General features: G+C 41.6%; 3 gene segments (V, D, J or C); all 3 read right to left on the bottom strand.

Annotated features, from left to right (window-relative positions):
• Positions 1 to 1509: 1509 nt before the first annotated feature.
• Positions 1510 to 2252, bottom strand: LOC101531581 (T cell receptor alpha variable 9-1-like). The segment is given in 2 exon segments: positions 1510 to 1995; positions 2144 to 2252. Coding segments are annotated over 2 exon segments (393 nt in total).
• Positions 2253 to 8745: 6493 nt separating this feature from the next.
• LOC118757495 (T cell receptor alpha variable 13-1-like) lies at positions 8746 to 9075 on the bottom strand. The segment is given in 1 exon segment: positions 8746 to 9075. A coding segment is annotated over 1 exon segment (330 nt).
• A 4237-nt stretch (positions 9076 to 13312) lies between these two features.
• On the bottom strand, positions 13313 to 13943 carry LOC131480485 (T cell receptor alpha variable 22-like). The segment is given in 2 exon segments: positions 13313 to 13638; positions 13823 to 13943. Coding segments are annotated over 2 exon segments (378 nt in total).
• Between the last annotated feature and the right edge of the window lie 12855 nt (positions 13944 to 26798).

The raw sequence follows: 26798 nt of genomic DNA, 5'->3' as shown, positions 1-26798 counted from the left end.
AGCTGGGCCATTTGAAAGCCAGGAGCCATATAGGATGCTGGCATTACAGGCAACAGCTTTGCTCTCTACACCACAACGTTAGTTCCAAATAATAGTTTTAAAATCAACTATGATCACATATAGTAGGAGACCTAGAAATGGGTCCTCTAAAAATAAATGGAAAGGTGAGAGAAGAAAGTACTAATAATTATTATGAAAAGTGAAAATTCAACAGATAAGTTTCTTCCAATGATATTGACAGTTCAGTGATGGGCCTGTTTGGCTCCCTGTGCAGCCTCTGTGACAACAGATCATGCACACTGTCGTCTCACTATTTTCTGTGCTCAAGGACCCTTCTCCAAGCCATTATGTTTACTTCCTGTGTCAACAAATTGATGAATATTAGACTTACAATAGGAGACACAAAAGAAGATCTCATATTTTCAAACATATCAAGATGTGTGCAGTTAAATCCAAAGATTTTTCTTCTTTGCCATCTTTCCTCTTGCAGCCATAGCCACCAACCCATACCCCACCAACAACTCATGTTCTGTGGAGCGAACTAGGAGGTCCTACCCACATCAAGCAACAGATTTTTTTAAAAAATGTCACTTCAGGGCCCGGCAGCGTGGCCTAGCAGCTAAAGTCCTTGCCTTGAGCACGCCAGTATCCCATATGGGCGCCGGTTCTAATCCCGGCAGCTCCACTTCCCATCCAGCTCCCTGCTGTGGCCTGGGACCTGGGAAAGCAGTCCAGGACGGCCCAATGCTTTGGGACCCTGCACCCGCGTGGGAGACCTGGAAGAGGTTCCTGGTTCCCAGCTTCGGATCGGCGCAGCACCGGCCGTTGCGGCTCACTTGGGGAGTGAATCATCGCATGGAAGATCTTCCTCTCTGTCTCTCCTCCTCTCTGTATATCTGACTTTGTATATCTGACTTTGTAATTCCTAAATGTAGGAATAAAACAAATAAATCTTTTATAAAAATGTCACTTCAGTATGGTTTTCTTCTCCAGACCCTGGACAGTACCTGTCTAAGTAATGGCTTACTAACAGTAAGCTGGTTCACTACAATACTATGAGGGGTAGGAAGTTTACAATTTCTAGTGATAGTCATCTGTTTTGGAAAACATTAAAATACTCTGCCATATAATTTCTCCCAGGGAACCTAGAAGTACCCATCTTCTTCCTATATATCTATGTCTACATGTAGGACTTCCCTTATATTTATTTCTTCCATTAAAATGTATTAGTGATTGACCTGAGCTTGCTTAGGAAAAAAAATCTTCTTTTTCTAGTTTGACAGGGAAACTTTCAGCATTTGCAGGCTCAACTCTTACAGTTTTGCCTCTCAGCACAGTATCTCCCTGGATGACCTGGGACAAGGTTGTGGTCTGAAATTTTATGCAAGGATGAACACACGTATTTCATTCATCATAAGGTCTTATGCTTTTAAAGCCACAAATGCCAAGGGATTTTGAGGAACTATGGCAGCAGTATGTGCATGCACTCCACTGTTTTATCACCTTGTATGACTATTCTGCCACTTATTCGTCTGTGCTGTCAGTGTTGATCTGAATGACTTTCACTCTGGTAGTCCTGGAGCTGGTGGGAAACAACAATGTCCCCAAGCCAGAGTCGGTCACAGAGGCAGACACTCAGCATCAGGCACCTTGCTAAGCCTCACAGTTTGTGTGCGGCTCCCTCTGCAGTTCCTCTCACTGTGTCGCTCAAAGCACAATAGTACACAGCCGAGTCTGACTCTTGCACCGCGACTTTCTGCAAGTGGAAGGAGGTGGCTTCTTTGTTGTACAAGGCTTCAAACCCTTTGTTGCTTCCCTTATCATTGGTCTTCATGGCCTTCAGGAGGATTTGTAGCCCTTCACCTGGGTATTGGACATACCAGAGAAGGACAGGGACCCTTGTGGTTTCATAAAAGCAGTTCACAGTCAAGGGATCGCCCTCTGACAGTGTCATTTGGCCTTCAGTCTGAGTCACCGACTCTCCATAGCTTCCTCCTGGAAGAAAAAATATATTGCTTACAGTGTGTTTTATTCTAAGCAGCATCTAAGCTCTCCAACATTGGGAACTTTTTAGAAAATTAGGATGAATGCATGTACCAACAGAATATAAAAAAATGACGCTGAAGGTTAAGTATCATCTTACCAAACATAAAGAACAGTACAACCACCAGAGCTGGAGAAGAGTCCATTTTTAGATGCATTAATGTCCTTGGGTCTTGACTTGTTACTGTGAAGAAAGGCTAAAGTCACAGTGAGAAGATGAAGGTGGCTCAGAAGTAAGGCAGGAAACATGTATGTGGGGCCAAGATGCACCCCCTTGTGGGCAAAATACTAAATTCAAGATTGTTGACTTGTTCACTTCCCAAGTTTGTCTTACTCCTTTGTCTTTATCTCTGGATTTTTTTTTCCTAAGAAACCCGCTGGCTGCCAGTTAGTGTTTTCCATTTCCCTGTTTTCTTCACAGAACACGGTCTGACACAGAAGCTCCTTATCATCACATTTCTGAGAGAGTTCAATGCAATTTTTCTTCCAAATACAGATATTTTGTGGCCACCCTGTTATTCAGTGAAAATGCCATATAAATAACATGTAGAATAAAATCAAATGAATGTCAGCAATAATTTTAGTCATTAGTAAATAATGAATGACAGAAACTTAAATCTTTTTCCTCTATTCTCAAACTGAAGATAATGACAATGCCAGACACCTAGTGAGCCATTACACTTATTTCTGTTTTTAAATATGTAACTTATTCATTTGAAAGGCAAAGTTACAAAGAGAGAGGGGTAGGTGTTACATCCACTACTAGTTCACCCCCTAAATGGTCATAATGGCCAGGGCTGCACCAAGCAAAGACAGGAGACAACAGCCTCTCCCAGGTCTGTCACATGAGTACAGGAGCTCAGGCAGTTGGTCATCTTCCACTGCTTTCCCAGACACATTAGCAAGGAGCAAGGTTAGAAGTGGAGTAGCCAGGCTCGAACCAGCACCAATATGAAAGGCTGACATCAATGGCTGTTAGCTCTCTATACCACAGCACCTGACCCTATCACTTCAATGCATGAAGCACCATCTACTGTTGGAAGAATTGCTACTACTTGAAACACAGGTTGCGTCTAAATGTAGGAATTACAATTTCATAAATGCTTTTCAGCAAAAAAGTTTATATATTGTTTATACTCAAATATTGACTCAAAAAGAAAGTAGCAACTATTTGTGTTGAAGCAGAAGTTTTTGATCCTATATGAAATTATTTGCCATGGGTTTCTTCTCCCCTAAAATTTCAATGACTGATAATGTTATTGCCCTACCTGCATCAGGGTGTAATCCAATAAGAATTGGTATAGGTGTTAGGACACTAAACCTGTTATCAAAAGCTTGCTTTGAGTGTGTGTATACATAGGTGTGTCTGTCAACATTGTTGACCAAAAAGTGTACCACAGATAGAATATTCAGATATTTATTTTCTTCAAAAAAAAAACAAAGAATGAGCTTAATATAGTGTCTAGGATTAGTACAGACTTGTCTGTTGATAATAATCTTCAGCAACAGTTAAGTTACTGTTACATAGGTGAGTGACTTTAAGGGGGAAGAAAACCATTTTGAACATCGCCCCCCCACTTCCTCACAAGAGTAGGGCTTCAGAATTAAGATATGGTTGTCAAAATATCCTCAAGTGTTTCTGAGTCTACCAATGTTATAAAAATCTACAAAACAATCTTTAGGGACAATGACCTACAGTCAGGGTCTTAGTGACAACCTTGTGGGGTCAACATGGGAAAAACCTCCAGTCCTCACAGCTTTTTAAAACCATATTCTTTTCATGTTAGTCCTGAATTCACAAAAGCGGGGTTGGGGAGAAAATAAGCAAGATTGTTTTCTGTGAAGATTGACATCTTTTCATATGGGGGTTCTTTTTCATGGTGGTTCTGGGAAAGCCTGCTTTCCACCTGTCAGAGAAAACAGCTTATAGGTTCCACATCAAGGTGTAAACACTAACAAGCTTGAGTCTTGGATAGGAAATTTAAGTCTGGATATTATTTAAGTTCATGATTATTTCTCTTTTCTTCTTCCCTAATATCTGTGTCAAATCTCTGTAAGCAAGCAGAATCTCCCTGTATATAGAAAACATCCTTTCCAGAATTTCATCTATTTATTCAGCTCAACCTCATTCTTGTGTTATAGCAATTCTCTGATCCTCTAGGGAAATTCATTACCCACATACGTAGGTTTGTAAAGTGAATGTCTTTCGAGAATTGTTGTAGATTTGAGCAATATTGTGTGATCAATGGTAAACATTTTCTAAAGTAAACTCTTAGCTAATAATTCAACTGTCTGACTTCAAGTTCTCATGAATTGATCCAGATGTTGTCTTGGAATGTAAAGCAGAAGCAAATCCAGATATTTGGTGTATAGACATTTAACACAAGGAATTTAGACATACAACAATTGAAAGGGCTGATGAAGCAAGGATAGCAAAGACTGATTATGGAAACTCTGAATTGTGATGAATGCAATTGCCAGGAACCTCACAGTGGTGATTCTTAGGAGGAAACTCAGAACTCTACCTAACACTCTTGATAAACTGGGCTACCAGCCCACATCCCCCCTTGGGAGAATGACTTCTTTTCTACTTTCTTACTACCACACAGCACCTCTCATTTGGACAATTAAAGCCAAGAAATGAAAGAAAGTGATAATGGGAAGTGCTCTTTGGATTTCTTCCCAGCCAACAAAGGGAAAATGTTAAACTGGCAGAGAAAGATGTCCAGTGGTTGGTGTGCAATGTGGCATACCAATGAAACAAATCTTAAACTTATTGAAATGTAGCTTAAATTTATGGAAGCTAGCAGTAGAACATTTTAGCACCAGAATACTTCTGTGATAATTAAAACAGTTTATTATAGCTGAATGTATATTTTGTCCACTGTACTTCTTTATAAATTGCTAATTTATAATTTCTATCATATTTTAGAATAATTACATTGAATTTGAAAAAGAACAACCACTCATGAGAAGCAGAAAAAAAAAACAATAAATGCCTTGCCTTCTAACTTTGTGTGAAAATGTTAGGCAATAAAGACCTACCAAGAGCATTGGGTGTACCCATAGGGCTGGGAGTAGCCAGCACCATTTGTGCCGAGCACACCCAGGGAGCAGCGGGCTCATGGAGGCTTGGGAGTGCAGGCTTGCAGGGGACCTGGGAGATGGGGTGGAGATGGGGAGGGGAGGGAGAGCAGGGACCTGGGGTCTCACTTCCAGACAGAGCAAGCATGGGGATTTACCCACTTGCTTGGTCCCAGGTGAGGTTGAGGGAGGAGAAGGAAGAGCTGACCAGGTAAGAATGTTGGACCAGGATTGGGGAATTTTGAATGTACTTGGAACTAGGTTATCACATCTACTGGTTTGCATGAGCCAGGGATGTGGAGCAGGTGGGGTAGGACGAGGCTGCAACACCCTGGCTAGACAGGCAGTGGCACCCATCAACATGACTGTGAGCTGGAAGTGGTGTCAGTTGGGTTGAGTTAGGATTCAATGCTCATTGACTTCTAGAGGTATGAATGAGATGTGGGACATACTGGAGCAGTCTGCTGCACATATGGGCAAGCACAGGAACCAGAGCTGGGGTGTGCCTAGTTAGGGTTATTGGGGATCACTCCAGCTAGGCTGCAGTTCTCACTGGTGTCTGTGATGGCCCAGTGTGTGGTGAGCAAGGTTGCACTGGGACTCAGTATCCATTGGTTTGAATAGGAGATGAGGCTGGAGACAGAACTAACCCAGCAATTGCAACTACCAGTGTTTGGGGGCACTGATGTGGGTGACAGACAGAGCTGGACCCCATACTGGCAAGCACACAAAAAAAGTCAGATATGGAGTCACCTCAGACAAGGTTTCTTTGGGGATCCGCCCAACTGGACCACTGGACTCAGAACTCCAACCATGGGGAGAATCACAGGACCCATTGTCACACTCTGGAATACATTTGTCAGAACTGGGACTCCTCAACGAGACAGAGCAGTGGATGGTATACCCAGATGCACATGGGGGGTATGGCAGTCTACTGAGGCCTACAGAGGACATCTGGTACTATAGCAGAGGAAGAAGGGCAGAACAAATTGGTCAACTACCCCAGCCAAGCTTCACAGGAAATTTTGAATTAACTTTTGGATATTGAGAATTATTTGCTTGTTTGTTTTTAATTTATTTGAAATGTAGAAATGGGCAGAGGGAATTTTTGCTTTTTCAAACATCTTATCTTAAAAATTTGATAGTATGATACCAGGCAGGTTAAGCCTTACTACTCCAGAATCTATTTTACAATCCAAGTCTTCAGCAGAAGAAAAATTAATTCAAGAGGCTGACTTCGTAGACTTCTCTTGGTCATGTGAAATTATAAAAAATGAATACAGTGACAATGATTGTATTATAAAGTAATTCATAGTTTCCAAATGTAATGAAATAACCAAGTTTCTTAATATGATTAATCTTTTCTTAAATTCAAACATGTATCCCCCACTAAAAATGGACACTAAATACATGAATCATTGAAGTCTTCATACTACTCAAAGAAATTGTCAAAAGATGAAATCTCACAATGTAAAAGACACCATGGACATGAAAGAAAAGATGTTTAAGCATATGACCACATTGAACAAGTTTTTATAACCAAAAACTTTGGGGCAAGGACTTCTTATAAAACATAAAAGTAAATTCCTGTAAAATCTCCATACAATATTAAATGCAAAAAAATTTGAGTTCTCCATTATGTAATAAAAAATTTTTCAAATAACTTCTCTGCTTCATCAGTAAGAATAAAATGCACCAAAGCTAGATGGGCTGCCTAGGGTATATGATCTCCAGGGAAAATAGTCCTCCCAAAACAACTCATAAATAACTGTAGGACAGGTTTACTGCCACATGAAATACTTCTGGGAAAACTTTTCTAGGATAGCAGAGAATGTAGACACAGTTCTTGCCTTTTACAGAACAAACAAAAATCCCATAAATCTGTAAGGGACAGGAATACTAACCTAAGAAATCCTTTAAGGATCCCCAGAAGTATTTTACACAACTGAATTTGCTATGTAAGTGATGAATGTGCTACCAGTCATAGCACTTTTATTTTCTTACATATTGGTAGTCAGATAGTCATATAATGAAGCAAATTAACAAATCTAACATTTTCCCATTTATTTTTACATGTAGCAATACAAAAAAAGGCAAATTTTAAAAAATGAATCTTAGCTCATCACAAAGAGGAGTTGCAGAGCTATAAAACTAAGAGTTCTGAGTCCTATGATTACAGATGAATGTACTCCTTAGGAAGTCATTGCCACCAATAATGCTGTATTTTCTTGAGAGGATATGATATTTAGGCACTGGAAATCATGACAAAGCCCATGACTGTGATGCTGAAAAGTAAATAAAGGTCTCATTGCCTCACTTCAGAGACATTGGCTATTACTAAAAAGTTGACAAGCCTTGGAGAGGAGATGGAGAAAAAGAAATCTTGAACAATGATGATGAGACTATAAATTTATACAGTCATTGTGGAAAAGAGTATAGAGTTCTATTAAAAGCTAAAAATATAACTACTCTATGGCATAGCAATCTAATTACTCAGTATACATCCAAAGGAAATCAAATTATTCTGGCAGGGCCTGGCGCAGTAGCCTAGCGGCTACAGTCCCCACCTTGCACATGCCGGGATCCCATATGGGCACCAGTTCTAATCCCAGCAGCCCTGCTTCCCACCTAGTTCCCTGCTTGTGACCTGGGAAAGCAGTCGAGGACAGCCCAAAGCCTCGGGATCCTGCACCCACCTGGGAGACCCGGATGCACCTGGCTTTGGATTGGCTCAGCTCCAGCCCTTGCGGCCACTTGGAGAGAGAATCATCAGATGGAAGATCTTCCTCTCTGTGTCTCCTCTCTCTCTCTCTCTCTCTCTCTCTCTCTCTCTCTCTCTCTCTCTCTCTCTCTCTCTCTCTCTCATATATATATATAAATATATATGGCTGTCATATATATATGGCTTTCCAATAAAAATAAATAAATAAATTGTTAAAAAAAGAAATTATTTTGGCAAAGAGACATCTGCACTTCCATCTACACTCCCACTCACAATAGGCAAGAAATAGAATCATAAACATCCATCAACAGATGAATAAACATAGCACATATACTCTCAAATAGTACAATTCAACCATAAAAAGTGATAAAATCTTGTCACTTGAACAACATGAATGAAAATGAGGTTATTACATAAAAAGAAATAAGACAGGCACAATATGATATGTACCTAGTGATCCTATTCATGTGAGGAATATAGAAAAGTTGATATTCCATAGGCTGAGAGCAGGATGGTGATTATCAAAGATCTAACAGGGGATTTAGGAGAAAGAGTCATACACTTTGGTTTGAACATTTTGTAATATATACATGTATTGCAACTTCACACAATACTCCACAAATTTATACAACTCTATATTAGCTAAAAATAAATGTTAAATAGTTCCAAAAGAAAAAAATAACTAATCCAAAAGCAACAGCCATCAACAAAATTATCTAAACTTTTCTGGGTTATCTTGAACATAACCTTTTTATTATTTATTACATTAACCTTTTTATTATATGCTTTTAATGTCTGTATGTTAGCTTATATTTACCAACAAACAATATGGCACATGTTGTACTATAAAGTCTGAGCCAGGGGAGAAAGAAGCAAGATAAGGCTTGTTCCCCCAGTCACAGGTTTGGGTACAGGACGCAGGTGCCTGGGGAGCAATGTGTACTCGCTGCGCAGAAGTACACAGCTGAGTCCCCGGGTTGGGTGGCTGCGATGTGCAGGGAGACACGCTTGGCCTTCTTATCCAACCAAACAGTGAATCTTTGGTCTTCTTTCTTTTCCACATTGGACCGAATGTCTATGATGAGCTTGGGCCCTTGCCCAGCTTGTTGTTTATACCATGGAAAATAGGCTGAGGCACTATCTGAATAAGTACAGTTGATAACAGAGGTGTCTCCTTCCTGGACACTCAGAGTAGAAGGCTGCTCCACATTCTTTCCTTGGCTCATCCCTACGCAGAAAGAAAAAAATCAGTCATTGCCACCAAAAGGAGACCTGCTCTGGACTCCCACTAATAGACTTTGTTGCCCGAAAACCCTCGACTCACAGTTCAGCTGTAGCCACAAGAAGATGAGTGAAGCTGGAATGGACGTCTCCATGGTTCTGCCCAGTCAGGAACAGACGAACACCTGCAGTCTTCAGCCAGGAAAGCTAATCCTACTCTGATTGTCCCTTTTTTTGCTCTAACCAGCTTGTGGCTTCTCATGTTGTTTACCCAGCCAATTACAAAAAGTCTTTGCCTGCGTTGTAAAGCCTAATCATTCAGAATCCACTGAAACGAACTGTCCCGGGTGCTGCATCAGTAGAGGCACACTACCACCTTGTGGTCACATCCCTCAATGCTAAACTTGGCGGGTAAATGTTCTCAACCTAGAAGGGACTCAGATGCATAGAAGTAGCAACAGACAGATAAAACCAATTAGACCTGAGACCTAAGACTAAAAGCACAGTCAGTATGTAAATTTTTACTATATTTATGCCTGGTACTGAAAACAGAATTTGAAAACAAATGTGTTACTGGACATTGGCTTCTCAGGGATTATTGTATTCCTTTTTAAGATTTTATTTTATTATTTATTTTTTATTTATTTATTTGAAAGGCAGATTTACAGAGAGAAGGAGATATGGTGAGGAAGATCTTCCATCCACTGATTCACTGCCCAAGTGACCGCAACAACTGAAGCTGAGCAGATCTGAAGCCAGGAGCCAGGAGTTTCTCTTGGGTCTCCCATGCAGGTGCAGGGTCCCTGGGCTTTGACCTCCCAGACACAAGCAGGGAGCTGGATGGGAAAAGAAGCAGCTGAAACACAACTGGCGCCCATATTGGATCCTAAAAGTTGCAAGGCACGCATTTAGTCACTAGGCTACCATGCTGGACCCAGGTTCTTGTATTCTTGTAAGAAAGAATTCAGACAAAAAGACAGAAAGTAGTGGTAAGTGAGGTAGTAACGTTCAATGAAAAGTAATGAAGCAAAGAACATCTGGTAGACCAGAAAGGCATCTTAGGCAAAGGCTGGGAGATCTTACTGACCTGAATAAAGAATATAGATCCCCTGCTTCTTCTCCCCTCTTCTCTCTTACAGAATATTGCAATTTCCCAAATTTTTTTCTAGAACCTTGTTAGAGCAGTGTTATTGGACCTATTAATCCAATACAGGGGACAGGGCTGAAACTTACCAATCAGAATTCTAGAACAAAATCAATTACTTCAAGAACAATTGCTGGCTTGCATTAAGAACTTGGGTCCTTGATACATTGCACAATAGATTCATTTTATTTAGTCCCGTTTGCAGGATTGGCACAGTAGCATAGCAGGCAAGTCCTCTACATACAATGCTAGCATCCCATATGGGCACCAATGCATGTCCTGGCTGCTCCACTTCTGATCCAGCTCCAGGTTTGTAGCCTGGAAAAGCAGTAGAGGATGGCCCAAAGCCTAGGGACCCTGAACCCACATAGGAGACCCAGAAGAAGCTCCTGGTTCCCGCCTTCAGATTGGCCCAGCTCTGGCCATTGCGACCAGTTGGACATCCAGCAGATGAAGGATCTCTCTCTCTCTCTCTCTCTCTCTCTCTCTCTCTCTCTCCCCTTCTCTCACTGTCTCACCATCTCTCCTTCTCTCTATAACTGTATTTAAGATAAAAAATAAAATAAATCTTGAAAATTAGATTATTCCCTATTCCTTTGTGGCTTATATTCTGCAACTGATCAAAGAAATAATAGAATTTCTCAGAAATCATTACAATGAAGTTTCTAAAAATATAATCTCACCTAAGTTTATTTCTGATGTAAGTTTGGTATCAGTTTTATGCTGATAAATGCAGTGATTGAATTATATCCTCAGTGGCTGTAGCCTACAGCAGAGAGTTCCTATTCTATCATTTTCTCCCAAACTTCAGTACAATTTTCTTTCCTTGAAGACATTGATACATTTCATTCATAGTATAAATGTCCAGGATCATCCCCATTTTCCAATCACTTTAATCTCTTGGTATTTCTGTAAGACACCCCTGCTACTCATGTGGCAGAAAACTGGAAGAAGTTCCAGCCTCCTAGTTTCAGCCTGGCCCAATCACGACCATTGTAGCTACTTGTGTAATAAACCAGTAAATGGATACTATCTTTCTCTTTCCCTCCTCCCCTGTCACTCTTTCAAATAAATAAAGTAAATATTAAAAAAAATAATGCTCCATTTAGGAAAATATTTTACTATTTGTAAAACAGTAGGGTTTACAGTGATATACAGTAAAAAAATTTCAAATGTATTATGATGTCATAACATAACAGAGTAATAATACTTTATTAATACGTGATATCCTTGATTAATATCATGGTTTTATGACCTCACTTCTCTGGAAATTAAAGTATTAAGTTATTAAGATTGAGTCTTTTAGCAACTTCATTTTTAAGGACCATAATTGAAAGCAAGGTCAGTTATGCTTGATAAATAGAAGATTGCAAACATAATTTTATCTCTTCTAATTTTTCATTAAATGTATCTGTTGATATATCTGATACTGAAACCCTTAGTAGTATTTTATATACTATGAGAACATTAACATAAATACCTGGAAAATCATTGTGAAATATAAATGTAAGTAAACCAAAAATTGCAGGATCTAGTGGAATAGATTTTCTTAGACAACTTAATTTTTTGGTACAAATCATTTTCATTTAGGCCTGTTAATGTAAGGTAAATGTATAAAGCCATAAAGACATTTTCTATAACTTCTGGGCATCTCATTAGAAACTACAAGTAATTTTGTAATTTATATATAGTTTGGAATGCTGTCTTATGCAATCTGTTGCTATATTTTCTTTTTTATAATTTCAAATGAAAGAAAATTTTATTTTAAAAAGATCTTGTGCCAATGTTGATTCTTTTGAAATTCCACAGTAGTAATTTTCTTTTTCCATCAAAGTTCTTTCTTTATATTTAGTTTATATCCTTAAGGCTTTATGTATGCACTTTACAAGAGCTCATCAGCTTTCAAAACCAGCATTTCCTAACTTAGTGAAATATTCTGTGTGCCTACATGCGATCCTGTCCTGAAGCCTCTACCAGGGGATATATCACTTTGCTTATGCACATGCTCCATCCTCTTACTGGATTTCACTTACAAAGCAGAAGTGGGACGGTGATATGATTAAGAATCAAGAGAGCAATAGCATCAAGCTAAGCACCAGGCTCTTTCAAGGCCAGACCCTTCACCGCTGCGCAGGTCTCTCTCCCAGACAGGCAGCCCCACTCATTATTTGCTGAAGTCTTGCTCAGGTTTAGAGCAGGCATGGGTTTCTTTTACAGTAAGCAGTCATAAAAACTTTCTGATCCCTTTTCCAGATCCTAACCAATATTACAAAATCATAAGTAGCAGATTCACCCAAGATGTAAGATAGACAAATGGATTTTAATGTAACAAAATGAAAAGTTCAATGAGCTCATCCTTACAAGGTGCTACTTAGAACAAAATGCACATTTTTGTCAAAGGCATGTATAAACACAGTGTGTAAATTTGTCATAGAAACTAATAGTGCTTTGTGACTCTGATGCCTTTTATACTGGGTTTCTCACAGAACATATTCTAATGTCAGATCTGCAGTAGGACTCCCATCCCAAGCTCCCTATCTTAGTGGGCAAATGAGCCCAGGCATGTAACTCATGTCCTGTTGTCCTCAATACATTCATGAACAAAACGAGAAGGTATTGTCAGTACTTACACCTTGAATTCAGTAGCCTAGATGGAATACCTGACTCTCAATAAGATCTAGCATATTTTATTTGTATTTGTGATTGGTTCCAGGCTCAAACAACCTGAGTGTCCCTTCCTTTTCCTGGAAAACTGGGCTGTCTTTAACCCCCTGAAATACTGAACCATGTCTATTTGTTGAAGAGGGTGCATTTTTTTCACAGTCTTTTTCATCACAGTAATTTTTACATCACTCAACATGCACTTTCCCAGGAAAACCACTGAGTCCTAACATCTTTATCGGTTGCTCCACTGGCCCTATGGTGGGTTTTTTTTTTTCCTACCCAGGGATCTCTGGAAGGAAATGTGTGAAAACCAAATGAAATGACTTGGGCTTATTCATACAGTTTTACTAGAGATAAAAGTGCTCCAACATCAGAGAACCCCAGCAGCATGAATGCTATGCAGAACCACGTGCCTAGATGGTGGGGTTACAAGTTCAGCTGCAGTTTGGGTGCAGGCAGCAGGTGACCTGGGAGCACTGTGCCTCTGCTGCACAGAAGTAGGTGCCTGAGTCAGCCAGCTGGGAGGCTGCGATGTGGAGGGTGCTGTAGCGCTCCCGGGAATTGAGGGTTGACGTCAACCTTCCATTCTCCTTTGTCCCTGAAGCTATGTAAAATAATCTGATGAGGCTGCTCCCAGGATTCTGTCGGAACCACTGCATGCCCTGTATCGTGTCAGAAAAATTACACCGTAGAGTGGGGCTGGCTCCCTCCTGGACACTCAGGGCTGAAGGACTCTGCTCCACCTGCAGCCCTCTCACCCCTGAAAGAAAGGGGGAAAAACACAGGGAAGTCACTGGGAATCGCTGATGTAGCCCCCAAACCTATAAAAACTCAAGAAACAACCATGAGGGTGTAGGACAGTGTTAGAATTTAATGTCAGCTCTCCCTCCTCCAGCAAGCTGTGAGCCACTTCCTGTCTCCCATCCGAGATAATCCCAACTTACAGCAAATCTGGACCCACAGAAGTCCCAGCAGAATCTCCCATCTTCTTTCCATGGCTTCCTGCCCGTTCGCAGGGGAGCCCTCACCCCTGGTCTGTGAATGTTAAGCATTGGACATAGACAAACTTTGCTCTTACAGTCAATAGGTTCCATGAAGCTCATAGAGAACCAATCATATCCGAGCTCTGTCATTCATCTTAACAGGAAACTCCACCCCCAGGCCCAGTAAGACTGCTTCAACGTTGAAGGGAGCCTATGGTGCAGGTGGAGGAACTCCATTTATCAAATTAAACACTTTGACGGACCAGAAGTTCAATAGCTTTAAAATATCATGCATTTGGATAACTATTTAACAGCTTGCATTGTATGCTGAAGAGTTAAATGAAATTCCTTTTTTGTTTTTTTTTTTTTTTTTTTTTTTTTTTTTTTTTTTTTTTTTTAAAGATTTATTTTATTTTCATTACAAAGTCAGATATACTGAGAGGAGGAGAGACAGAGAGGAAGTGGAGCTGCCGGGATTAGAACCAGCGGCCATATGGGATCAAGGCGAGGACCTTAGCCACTATCTCCTCAGTCTCCTAAAACTATCAGAAAGTCATTTCCAGTGAAAGCTTGAGTGCCCTCTAGTGGATTAAAATCATCAGCAAAGCCTAGTTGAGACCAACCCATTCCTTACAGGTCCATTCACTCCAGGATTTGGAGGGACTTTAGGTGGCCAGGAAACAAACAAACAAAAAAGCCAGCAGCAACAACACTGCCTAAATTGAACAGAAGTTAAAAATTGCTAATTTTGAAATGCTGTTTCATGGATAATTTTAAATAACTTGGCAGTTCTCAAATTGAATTCTTCATTTAATTTCTGTAACGTACTACAGATAAATTCATAAATGTGCATTGGAGCTTTGCAATAAGTGAATAATTACTAGATCTGAACAATATACTAAGGTACTTTAAAATGTCTCTGGGAAATTTGAATTAAATGATATTTATTTGACTGTAATTGGAATCATATATAAAATTATATTGACATGAAGGAGACAGTAGTTTACTGTATTCTGGAGAACATAAAAATACACATAACTATAACATCAAAGAGGATGTTAAGAGAAATATAAGCTGAAAGCTGTGTAATTCCATTGGCTGAAGAAATTTGACACTTAGGGTGGTTAGGCAAAACCTTGTGAAGAAGATGGTCCTTTTCCCTCTCCCCCTTTTTAATGAGAGCAATTGAAGATAATACACTAAAACTTGTGTTAAAGTTTTTATGAATTTTATTACTATTAACTTTAGCAGAAATTCTAAAGCATGCAAATTAGTTAACATGTCTTAGAACACAATCATGTAATAACCAAAAAATATTTAGAGATGTAAATCTTGTTGCCCAGCAATGCCACTTACGGGTATATAACATAGAATGTTTTGCACATCTATGTAAGAAAATCTTTTATATTTATTGTAGGATCTTTATAAGAAGTAGAATTTGGAACTGCTCCTATATGAAATAATTCAGTTGACTTTCTACCTCAATCAAAAATGTTATGAAGGCGATATGTTAGGTGCATTTGTAGCAACATTCCATAGTTTTAAAAACAATCTTGATTGATGAATTGCATCTGAGCTGTAAATAAACTATGGGTATCCAATAGCAAGCCACAACTTTGGAGCAGCAGTTTTTTATAAGGTAACAGAAAATACTGGCACTTGCTTGGGACATAAAGTTTCTATATCTGGGTGGCCTGGTTGCTCTTGTTCCCTATATGTATATACTTGACACAGAAAGGAGAGGAGTTGCAAGCAGAATAGTCAGTGAACTCTGTGGGCAGCTGAAGGGACTCCTCTTGAAAACACCCCTGGTGCTAGTGCACCAATGTGGCCTTTTGAGCTCTATAAATATGATCATCTAGTTGAGTCTGAAACCAATCACTGATGGTATCACACAGTCCAAATGTCCAAGTGACAATTGTAAAAGTGACAATTACACAGCAATAAAAATAAGTGAAGCATGCCTATACACATAAATTTTATTGTAAACAATAACGTAATGATGAAAGCAAGCTTCACAATTATGCTGCCATAGGACAACCCTCATGGAAGTTTTTAAAACACAAAATGCTATCTATAAACTTATTTGAATATAAAAACACAAATTTCAAGCACTAAGTTAACAGCTTTGTTTTGAGAAATAACTGAAGGTAAAGAGTATGAATTGAAAAAAGCAGAGATGGTGATTTCACCTTTAATATTTACTTTTTAAATTGAAACTTTATAATTAAGCACAACTATATATGGACAGATATGGATGACATAACATTATTTTTCAAATGCTACAATGCTTTCTTTTTTTTTTAAGATTTATTCATTTTATTACAGTCAGATATACATAGAGGAGGAGAGACAGAGAGGAAGATCTTCCATCCGATGATTCACTCCCCAAGTGAGCCGCAATGGGCTGGTGCACGCCAATCCGATGCCGGGAACCAGGAACCTCTTCCGGGTCTCCCATGCGGGTGCAGGGTCCCAATCCATTGGGCAGTCCTCAACTGCTTTCCCAGGCCACAAGCAGGGAGCTGGATGGGAAGTGGAGCTGCCGGGATTAGAACCGGCGCCCATATGGGATCCCAGGGCATTCAAGGCGAGGACTTTAGCCGCTAGGCCACACTGCCGGGCCCTACAATGCTTTCTTCAAGTAACTAGAATTATATTAAAATAGTAGGGTATTTTTACTTACTCCTCAATATATTTATGAAATGTGCTATGTTTTTCACATTTATAAAAGAATCATATTGATTGAGATGAAGTTAGTGTAGCTAGAACCAAGAATAATTTCTACTCAACATAGCTAGAACCAAGAAGAATGATGAGGCTTATTAGAATTATAGTCATGAGACATAAAATTCAAGCAGCCTTGAAAATTGCTCCATGGTTTGACAAAACGGTGGCTGGTTTTATAGCCCAAACTGCAAGGAGATGCTGGGGAAGGAGGGATTGTCATTAATCATATCTCCCATTCTTCAGGAATTATCTCAGATGGGTAAGATTGGACATGGTCTCGGGAAGCAAAGGGGATGTTTTCAAAAGCTGTATTCAGAGTCAAAAGAACTTAATCTATAAATAGCACTTCAGTCTCTTTCACAAGGTCTGCGTATTCTGAGCTCAAGAATACAGCTACAGGAGACTCGCAAGATGGCCGACATAGGAGGAAGACTGTGAGAGAGCTCACAGACAGAGAGGGCTAGAACGCGACAAAAGCGTAAGTGGAGCAGCATAGAACTACAGGGAGAAGAACGTGAAGTTCCCTGGACAGTGTGGAGCCAAAAAAATCCACACAACTCGGAAGAGCAACCAGGGAAAAACAAAGCAAAGGACAGGGAAGACGACTTTCCACTCCTGACCTGCTGAGTCACCTCTGAGTGCAGACGCTGAAAGCCACCGAACCCACCCAAAGACCGACCTGCAGACGCTGTGGCCGTGAGGACCGGCGGTGATTGGGACCCGCTGGCATCTGCTCACCCTGGTCACCAGGACTCGCCAGGACCTGCCCCGCTGCGGACACCAGGACCCTGAATCACCGGGACCCGCCGGCATCTGCCCACCCTGGTCGCCAACCCCTGGGACCTGCACCAGCCGCAGCCTCCAGGCTCCATCGCGACCCGCGGAGACCAGCAACAGACGCAGCAGTCGGGAGACGCACTGGCGGCCAGGATTCCCACCAGAGGAAGAGGCAGACTGCAAGAACCTGAGGTTTGAGTGAGTTGGGTGGGGACAGTGGTGGGTTGGAGGCTTCGGGAGTTGGCCCCCCAGGGGCACGGACAGAGCCTGAACACAATTGGTCTCCCCGCCCCTCCCCCCCCAGGCTCCAGCCTCTAGAGACACAGGGCGAGTGCCTTGAAACTGCCAAAACTGTGTCTGGGAGAAAGGCAAAAGGCACACTGGATACTCCCCTGTGCCTTTGCGGTGTGGCACTCAGCTGGGCGGTGCTATCCCACAGGAACCCAAGCACGCCTCTGGGCTGGGCAGTTCCCTGCTAGCGCCGGGGCGGTCGGTCCCCTGCAAGTCCTGGGGTGGGCGGACCTGTGCAGGAGGCGTTTCCAGAGAGCACCTGGAACACCCCACGCCCTATAGTCCCTTGCTCCGAGCCCTGTGATCCAGTAAACAGGGTGCGCGCACAGAGAGTGCCTTCACTCCCCCACGCCCTGTGGTAGCATACCTGTAGGGGACGAGTTGAGAGTGCGCTTTGAATCCTCTGGGCCCTGGAAGTGGCGCCCTGAGGTCCAGTGTTCTGGAGACGCACCAAAAGTGCCTTGAAAATTCCCACACTCTGCTACTCCACGCCTGCAGACTCCGATCTCTACAGGATAGTGCTTGGAGACCCCTCAGCACACTGGTGCCTAGGTCTCTCAAAAAAGAAACACTAACACAATGGGAAGAAATACCAGAAAAGGTAATGATCCAGATGAGAGTGCCAACACCCTACCAATAAAGGATCGAAAGCCAATGTCTATTTCGGAGATGCGAGATGAAGACATAGAAGATCTACCAGACAAGGAATTCAAAAAAATAATGTTAAAATATGTCAGAGACAATGAGAAGAATTGGGAGGACTTCAAGGAATTCAAGAACCACATAGCCTCAGAAATACAACAAATGAAAAGTAAAATCCTTGACTTAGAGCACAAAATTGAGAGCCTAACCAACAGAACAAATACAGCAGAAGAGAGGATCTCTGAAACGGAAGACACACAAAACGAACACACCCAGTTCATGAAACAGCTGGAGACAAGTCTGAACAAAGCCAATAAGACCATACAAGAAATGAAAGACAACCTCAGAAAATCAAATATTAGGATTATTGGCCTTCCTGAAGGAGCGGAAAAAGAATCAGGAATGCAAATGGTGCTCGACGAAATTATACAGGAAAACTTTCAAAACACTTGGAACATGAATCCAGCTCAAATCCAGGACAGTCAGAGGACTCCCAGCAGATATGACCCAAAGCGATCTTCACCCAGACATATGGTGCTCAAGTTCCACTCCAACGAAGACAAAGAAAGAATCCTGAGACAAGTACGAAGCAGAGAAAAGATCACATACCGGGGAAAACCAATCAGGATCACGGCTGACTTTTCTGAAGAGACCTTACAAGCAAGAAGAGAATGGACAAAGATCTTCCAAATCCTGAATCAGAACAACTGTCAACCAAGACTATTGTACCCAGCAAAGATCTCATTCGTATTTGAGAACGAAATCAAATACTTTCACAGCAAAGAGAAATTAGAAGAATATGCCAGCACAAAACCAGCTCTACAAAATCTCCTTAGAAATGCACTAATTCCAGAAAAAAAGGAGGTGAATCATAAGCAAAGATGGCAAACAGGAAGGTCTCCCCACTAAAGTCCACACAAGGAAGGGCAATAACACAGATATCAACACCCACAAAAACAAGTATGGCAGGGCAAAATCACAACCTCTCAATTTTAACTCTCAACACAAATGGCCTGAACTCACCAATCAAAAGGCATAGATTAACAGAATGGATTATCAAACAGCACCCAACTATCTGTTGCCTACAAGAGACACATCTAACCAGAAGAGATTCAAAGAAGCTGAAAGTGAAAGGTTGGAAACAGATATTTCATGCCAATGGACGAGAAAAAAAGGCTGGGGTAGCTGTCTTAATTTCAGATGATGTGGACTTCAATCTGACACACATCAAAAAGGACAGGGAAGGACATTATATATTGGTGAAGGGACTGATCCATCAGGAAGTAATTACCATTGTGAACATATATGCACCAAATTCAAACACACCTAGCTACGTGAAGCAATTACTCACGGACTTAAGGGGAGACATAGATATGCACACAATAATAGTGGGTGATCTTAACACCCCACTAACAACTATAGACAGATCAACAAAACAAAAACTCAACAAAGAAACAACAGAACTCATACAAACAATAGAACAACTGGACTTGGTTGACATTTATAGAATTTTTTACCCTAAGGCCACAGATTATACATTTTTTTCAGCAGTGCATGGCACCTTCTCCAGGATCGACCACATGATAGGACACAAAGCAAACCTAAATAACTTCAAAAAGATAGGAATCATACCATGTACCCTCTCAGACCACCACGGAATGAAGCTGGAAATCAGCAATTCAAAATGCCCCAGGAAATACAGAAACTCTTGGAGGCTGAACAATATGCTACTAAACGAACAATGGATCAGAGAAGAAATTAAAGATGAGATCAAAAAATTTATGGAAACCAATGAAAACTCTGACACAACATTCCAAAATTTGTGGGACACTGCCAAAGCAGTGCTACGGGGTAAACTCATCGCAATTGGAGCTCATGTCAAGGCCCAAGAGAGGCGCCAAATACAGGAACTAAACACACACCTCCAGGAACTGGAAAAACAACAGCAGAAGAGCCCCACACACAATAGGAAACAAGAAATCATCAAAACAAGGGAGGAAATCAACCAGATAGAAATTAAAAAAACCATACACAAAATCAATGAATCAAAAAGCTGGTTTTTTGAGAAGATAAACAAGATAGACACTCCACTGGCCCGACTGACAAAGAAAAAACAAGAGAAGGCAAGAATTAACAGCATCAAAGATGAAAAAGGCAACATAACAACAGACACCGCATCCATTAAGGCCATAATCAGAAATTACTACAAAGCACTGTACTCCAACAAATCAGAAGATCACCAAGAAATGGAAAAGTTCTTAGACTTCTACCACTTGCCAAAACTTAGCCCAGAGGCAACAAACGACCTGAACAAACCCATAACTGAAGTAGAGATTGAATCAGTGATTAAAGACCTCCCAACAAGGAAAAGCCCAGGCCCAGACGGCTTCACTCCAGAATTCTACAAAACATTCCGAACAGAGCTGACCCCAATCCTCTACAAACTCTTCAAAACAATAGAAAAAGAGGCAACCCTTCCAAACTCATTCTATGAAGCCAACATTACCTTAATCCCAAAACCAGACAGAGAACTAACAGAGAAGGAAAACTACAGACCTATCTCTTTGATGAACATTGATGCTAAGATTCTCAACAAAATCCTAGCCAACAGAATTCAAAAACACATCAGACAGATCATTCATCCAGATCAAGTAGGATTCATCCCTGGAATGCAGGGATGGTTCAACATTCGAAAATCTATAAATGTGATACACCACATCCAAAAACTGAAAAACAAGAATCACATGATAGTATCAATAGATGCGGAAAAAGCTTTCGACAAAATCCAACATCACTTCCTACTAAAAACCCTAACCAAGGTAGGCATAGATGGAAAAATCCACAACATAATTAAAGCAATATATGAAAAACCCAACGCCAGCATCATACTGAATGGAGAAAAGCTGGAACCCTTCCCACTGAGATCTGGAACAAGACAGGGATGTCCACTTTCTCCACTACTATTCAACATAGTCCTAGAGGTACTCGCTGAGGCCATAAGACAAGAAAAAGAAATCAGAGGAATCCAAATGGGAAACGAAGAAGTCAAGCTCTCACTATACGCAGATGATATGATTCTTTATGTAGAAGAGCCAAGAGACTCAATACAGAGACTGCTAGAACTTGTACGAGAGTTTGGTAGAGTGGCAGGGTACAAAATTAATGAACAAAAATCAACAGCCATAGTGTATGCGAACAGCCCCAAGATGGAAAAAGACTTAACCAGCAAGATACCATTCAAAATAACAGAGAAAAGTATGAAATATCTGGGAATAAATCTAACCAAAAATGTAGAAGACTTATTTGAAGAAAACTACAATCTGCTTAAAAAAGAAATTGAACAAGACCTCAAAAGATGGAGTAATATCCCATGCTCCTGGATAGGTAAAATCAATATCATTAAAATGTCTATACTGCCAAAAGCAATATATACATTCAACGCAATCCCAATCAAATTGCCCAAAATATTCTTCATGGAACTGGAAACAATGATCCAAAGGTTCATCTGGAAGCACAAAAAACCACGGATAGCTAGAACTATCCTGACGAACAGGAAGTTAGCAGGGGGAATCACAGTTCCGGACCTCTGGACATACTATAGGGCAGTGGTTATCAAAACAGCGTGGTATTGGCACAAAGATAGAGAGGAAGATCAATGGAGCAGAATAGAAACGCCAGAAGGAAACCCACACAGATACAGCCAAATAATCTTTGACAAAAAGACAAACGACAACCCAGGCAAATGGGAAGGTCTGTTCAATAAATGCTGCTGGGACAACTGGTTGATAGCCTGCAGAAACAAAAAAATAGATCCACATCTCTCACCATACACTAAGATCAGATCTAAATGGATAACAGATCTAAACCTACATCCAGAAACCTTCAAACTTTTGGAAGAAAATGTTGGAAACACACTGGAACACTTAGGGGTAGGCCCTCACTTCCTAAAAAAGACTCCAGATGCAGTAGAAATCAAGACCAAAATAAACAATTGGGACCTCATCAAACTAAGAAGCTTCTGTACAGCTAGAGAAACAATCAACAAAGTAAAAAGGCAACCCACAGAATGGGAGAAGATCTTCGCACATGACATAGGTGATAGAGGGCTAATATCCAGAATATACAAAGAGCTACAAAACAACCAAAATGTCAAAACAAACAACCCACTCAAGAAATGGGCATGGGAAATGGGCAGACACTTCACAAAGGAACAAACCCAAATGGCAAATAAACATATGAAAAAATGCTCAAGTTCCCTGGCAATAAGGGAAATCCAAATTAAAACATCAATGAGGTACCACCTAACGCCAGTAAGACTGGCCCACATGAATAAAAGCACCAACGACACTTGTTGGCGAGGTTGCGGGGAAAAGGGAACCCTACTCCACTGCTGGTGGGGCTGCAGGCTGGTACAGCCTCTATGGAAATCAGTATGGAGAATATTCAAACAACTCAAATTCAACATACCGTATGATCCAGCAATAGCACTCCTAGGAATATATCCAGAACACTTGTTCTATGAGAAACCAACATGTACTCCTATGTTCATAGCAGCACAATCAGTAATTGCAAAAACATGGAAACAACCAAAATGCCCATCAAAAGAGGATTGGATAAGAAAGCTATGGTTCATCTACTCCATGGAATACTACTCAGCTATTAAAAAAAACAAAATGCAGTTCTTTGTGGCCAAATGGGCCAAACTGGAAACCATAATGCTAAGGGAAATGAGCCAATCCCAAAAGGTTAAAGACCACATGTTTGCCTTAATTTAAGATGATATGATGTTATGTATAACATGTTATGTTTTGAATGTTATATGTTGTGTATAAACTAAAATTGAAGTATAGATGAGGTGGTCACAGAAGGTGGCTGGGAACCCGCATTTACTTTTAACATATTGGTTACTCATTACTATGTCAATTAATTCCATAATGATGTAAATTTTTGCTGATGGTATGTTGGAGCTTTCAATTGACTGGGATGATACTCTGCTGGCTCTGTCATCAGACCAGAGAGGGTATACCTAAGAAGCCGTTGAACTTGACGGGACAATAAGATGCTGGACTCTATGTTTGGTATACGCTTGCAATGGGGAAATCTCAACTGAACTTGAGCTGTGGTTATGCAATAAGGTGGAGGAATCCACCATGGTGGGAGGGTTTGGGGAGGGGTGGGGAGAACCCAAGTATCTATGTAACTGTGTCACATAATACAATGTAATTACTGAAGTTAAATAATAAATAATTAAAAAAAAAAAAAAAAAAAAACAAAAAAAAAAAACAGCAAACACCCCATGATGGTTACTGCAGCTTGGCAGCAGGGCCTACAATTGGGAGCTCGGGACAGCTGAGCCCAGCTGTGCACCACAGGCATACATGTTAAAGGTCATTCAGACTCTTGGAAAACCTTCCTAGTTTACCACATGACTAAAGAAAAAAAATTAAATGGTCATATATTAAATTTAAAAAAAAAAAAAAAAAAAAAAAAAAGAATACAGCTACAGATGTACCTGATTTGTTTTTAATAAGAGTTTTGGGAGAAACAAGATGGCAGAATATGGTAAGGCACATTTAAACAAACAGAATCAGTGGCCAGGGTGAAACAGAAAGGATGTGGTCCTGGGAAGTAGGAGCGGACAGGCCGACAGCAGAGGGACACCTGGAAACCCATGGACACAGGGAAGCAGCAGACAGTAGAAAAGTCTTGCAGTGACCCAGCAGTGATCAGCATTGGCAACTGGAGCTCCACCAGCAGCTATGTGGGAAGGGGAGCTCCCCAGGAGCTCAGGGAATGAACCCAGGCACAGAACTACCTATCCTGCTGATTTGCTTGATTCGACCACAAGCAAAACCAGAGCAGCAAAGTCCAAGCAGACAGGTGCAGGAACAGAGTAGATTTCATGGGTCATCCTCACCAGTATCACACAGGGGGGCATTTTGTGCACAGAGGAAAAGACTGGGGGAGGGGCTAAAGAACAGCAGCGAGCTGCACAGGCACTAAGCTAAGAGAGAACTCACATCCAGCCTCAAGACATTGCACTGGTCCCACAGGAAAAACAGTACTGACTTGGCATTCCACAGTTTCCACCAAAAATAGGTCCAGGTGGCCCTCAGACCTAACAGACAGCAGTTTTCAGCAAGACCAGCACCACTGACAGCCCAGATATTTGGGAAAGCCAGTTTCTCCCTAATCCCAGGCACTGCTCGAACCAGGAGTGGGGAAAAGCTATGCAGGCAATGGTACAGCCACAACACAGGATCACAGTGGGGTGCAAAGTGGCGGACCAGGAGCTGGGGCTCTGGAGACCATGGTAGAAACCCAGCACAAGAGCCAGGGACCGAAACTTGCTGGAGAGTGTGGCACAAGTGACTGCAAATGAGAAGCCCAATATTGAATGCAATCAGTAAAACTGAACTATAGATCAGTGAACAACACAGCTTAGAAATCAACCCTAAGGAGAAGAATCTGCTAACCAGAATAGCAGTATCAAGAGGGGGAAAAAAAAAAGAGAAAGGGAAAGAGAGAGAGACCAAGGCACAATGAATATCACTGATGCCTCTCCTGGAAAGAAGCAAAAGCCTTTGTCAACCTCAGAGTTACCTGAGGAACACAGGGGAAGTGAGGGAAAAATAATTTTTAAAACCTGTTATAAAGCTTCTTAACAACAAGAAGTGCATATAGGAGTTCAAGAAATTTGAGGAATATGTTATACAAGAAATAGCAGCAATATATCAAATGAAAGCTGATATAATAGAAATTAAAAACATAATGGTGCCTGCCTTGTGCCAATGCAGGCAGGTTTGTGGGGACCTGGGAGGTGTAGGCTTGTAGGGGGTCTTGGGAATGGCACCAACAGGGAAGTGTGGGGACATGGGGGCTCACTCCTAGGCAGGCAGAGCAAGCCTGGGGATTTCCTCACTTACTTTGTCCTGAATGGGTGGAGGGAAGGGAGAGGAGAGACCTAGGTTAGCATGCTGGCCTGATGTGCTGGTGGACCCAGCTTGGGAACTTTGAATGTGCTTGGATCTTGAGTGGGCAGAGGCGTATGGGACTCTAGTGGGTAGGCAGAGCTCCAGGCCAGCACACCACCCTACTGGAAGACTGGGCTTCGGAAGACTGGCCTGGGGAACCATGTGCTCTTGGGTGCAGGGACTGTGGATTGTCCAGGGAAGGGGGCAAAAGGGTGTGAGGGAGGGAGGATTTGAGGGAGTATGTTGTAGGTGATGAATGACTCCTGGTGGTCTTCCATCAACAAAGTTACTGTACTTGCAGGTAAGTAAGGGAGCTGTGATCAAGTGATTTGGAGGAGGGAAGCTGCAGGAGCTTTCTGGGTCAGACCAATGCACCTGCCCATGTGGGAGACCTGAACTGGGCTAGTTAGCATCAACCACTGCCACCCGGCACCCATTGTCACACACTAAAGTTAGGGCTAGGAACCTACCTGGCAGGGCTAGATCACAGTACCTACTAGTGAGTGTCATGACAGAGGATAGATAATGTTACGCTGGGCCATGACACTAACGACCACATAACAGAACCAGATTTGGGGCAGATTATATGGAGGATATGTAGGCTCACCTCTGTGGGATTGCTTTTTCTACTGATTTGTTCAAGAGCTGGGTGTAGTGAAGGATTGAGCTAGGCATAACCATGGAACCCTCTGACACTCATGGGTACTGGAATTGGGAACAGGCCAGATTGATCTAGGCTGAAGCACCCACAGCTGCACCCAAGAATAGGGTGTGAGGCAAGCTGGTCTGCAACATCCATCAGCTCATACAAAGGCTGAGATGGAGGGGGCAGACCATGCCGGGTTAAGAGCCTAACACCCGCTGGCACATGTGAGACCTGAGTCTGGGAGAGGGCCTACTGGGAGAACTTGGGAAACTCCCCTGGTGAGCCATACATAACTCCTGCTGGTGAGTATGTGGTGAGCTGGGCAAGACAACTCCACTTGTTGGCAGGTATATAGTTTGGTTCTGCCAGGGGCAAGGGGACTAGGCATGGCTGGGCAAAACCTTAGCACACTGGAATGTACAGGATGGATTGCAGGTAATGCTGGGCTACATTATCACACCTACTGGTTTGCATGAACCAGGGATAAGAGCAGACTATTTAAAACTAGGCTGTACGGGTTGATAATCTGATGGTTCTGCCCTCGGACCGGACAGGGTCTCCCCAAGAAGCTGAGGAACTAGACTGGACTATAAAATGTCGGACTCTATGTTTAGTTCATGCTTGCAAAGAGGGAATTTCAACAGTACTTGATCAGTGGATATGCAACAAGGTGGAATATTCCACATGGGGGGAGGGCAGGGGAAGGGGTGGGGTGATTCCCAGTTCCAACGAAACTGTATCACATAATACAATGTAATCAATGAATAAAAAAAAAGTATTGAAAAAAAAAAAACTAGGCTGTAGCACCCACCAGCAAGAGTTGGAACTGGGTGTGGGTTGGACCAAGTCAGGCTGTAGCATCCGATGGCAAAGGCCA

The sequence above is a fragment of the Ochotona princeps genome, chromosome 6 (genome assembly GCF_030435755.1).
Source record: "Ochotona princeps isolate mOchPri1 chromosome 6, mOchPri1.hap1, whole genome shotgun sequence".
In the NCBI taxonomy this organism is placed as follows: domain Eukaryota; kingdom Metazoa; phylum Chordata; class Mammalia; order Lagomorpha; family Ochotonidae; genus Ochotona; species Ochotona princeps.
The sequence above is the reverse complement of the archived record's forward strand: the minus strand, read 5'-3'. Positions and strand labels throughout refer to the sequence as shown.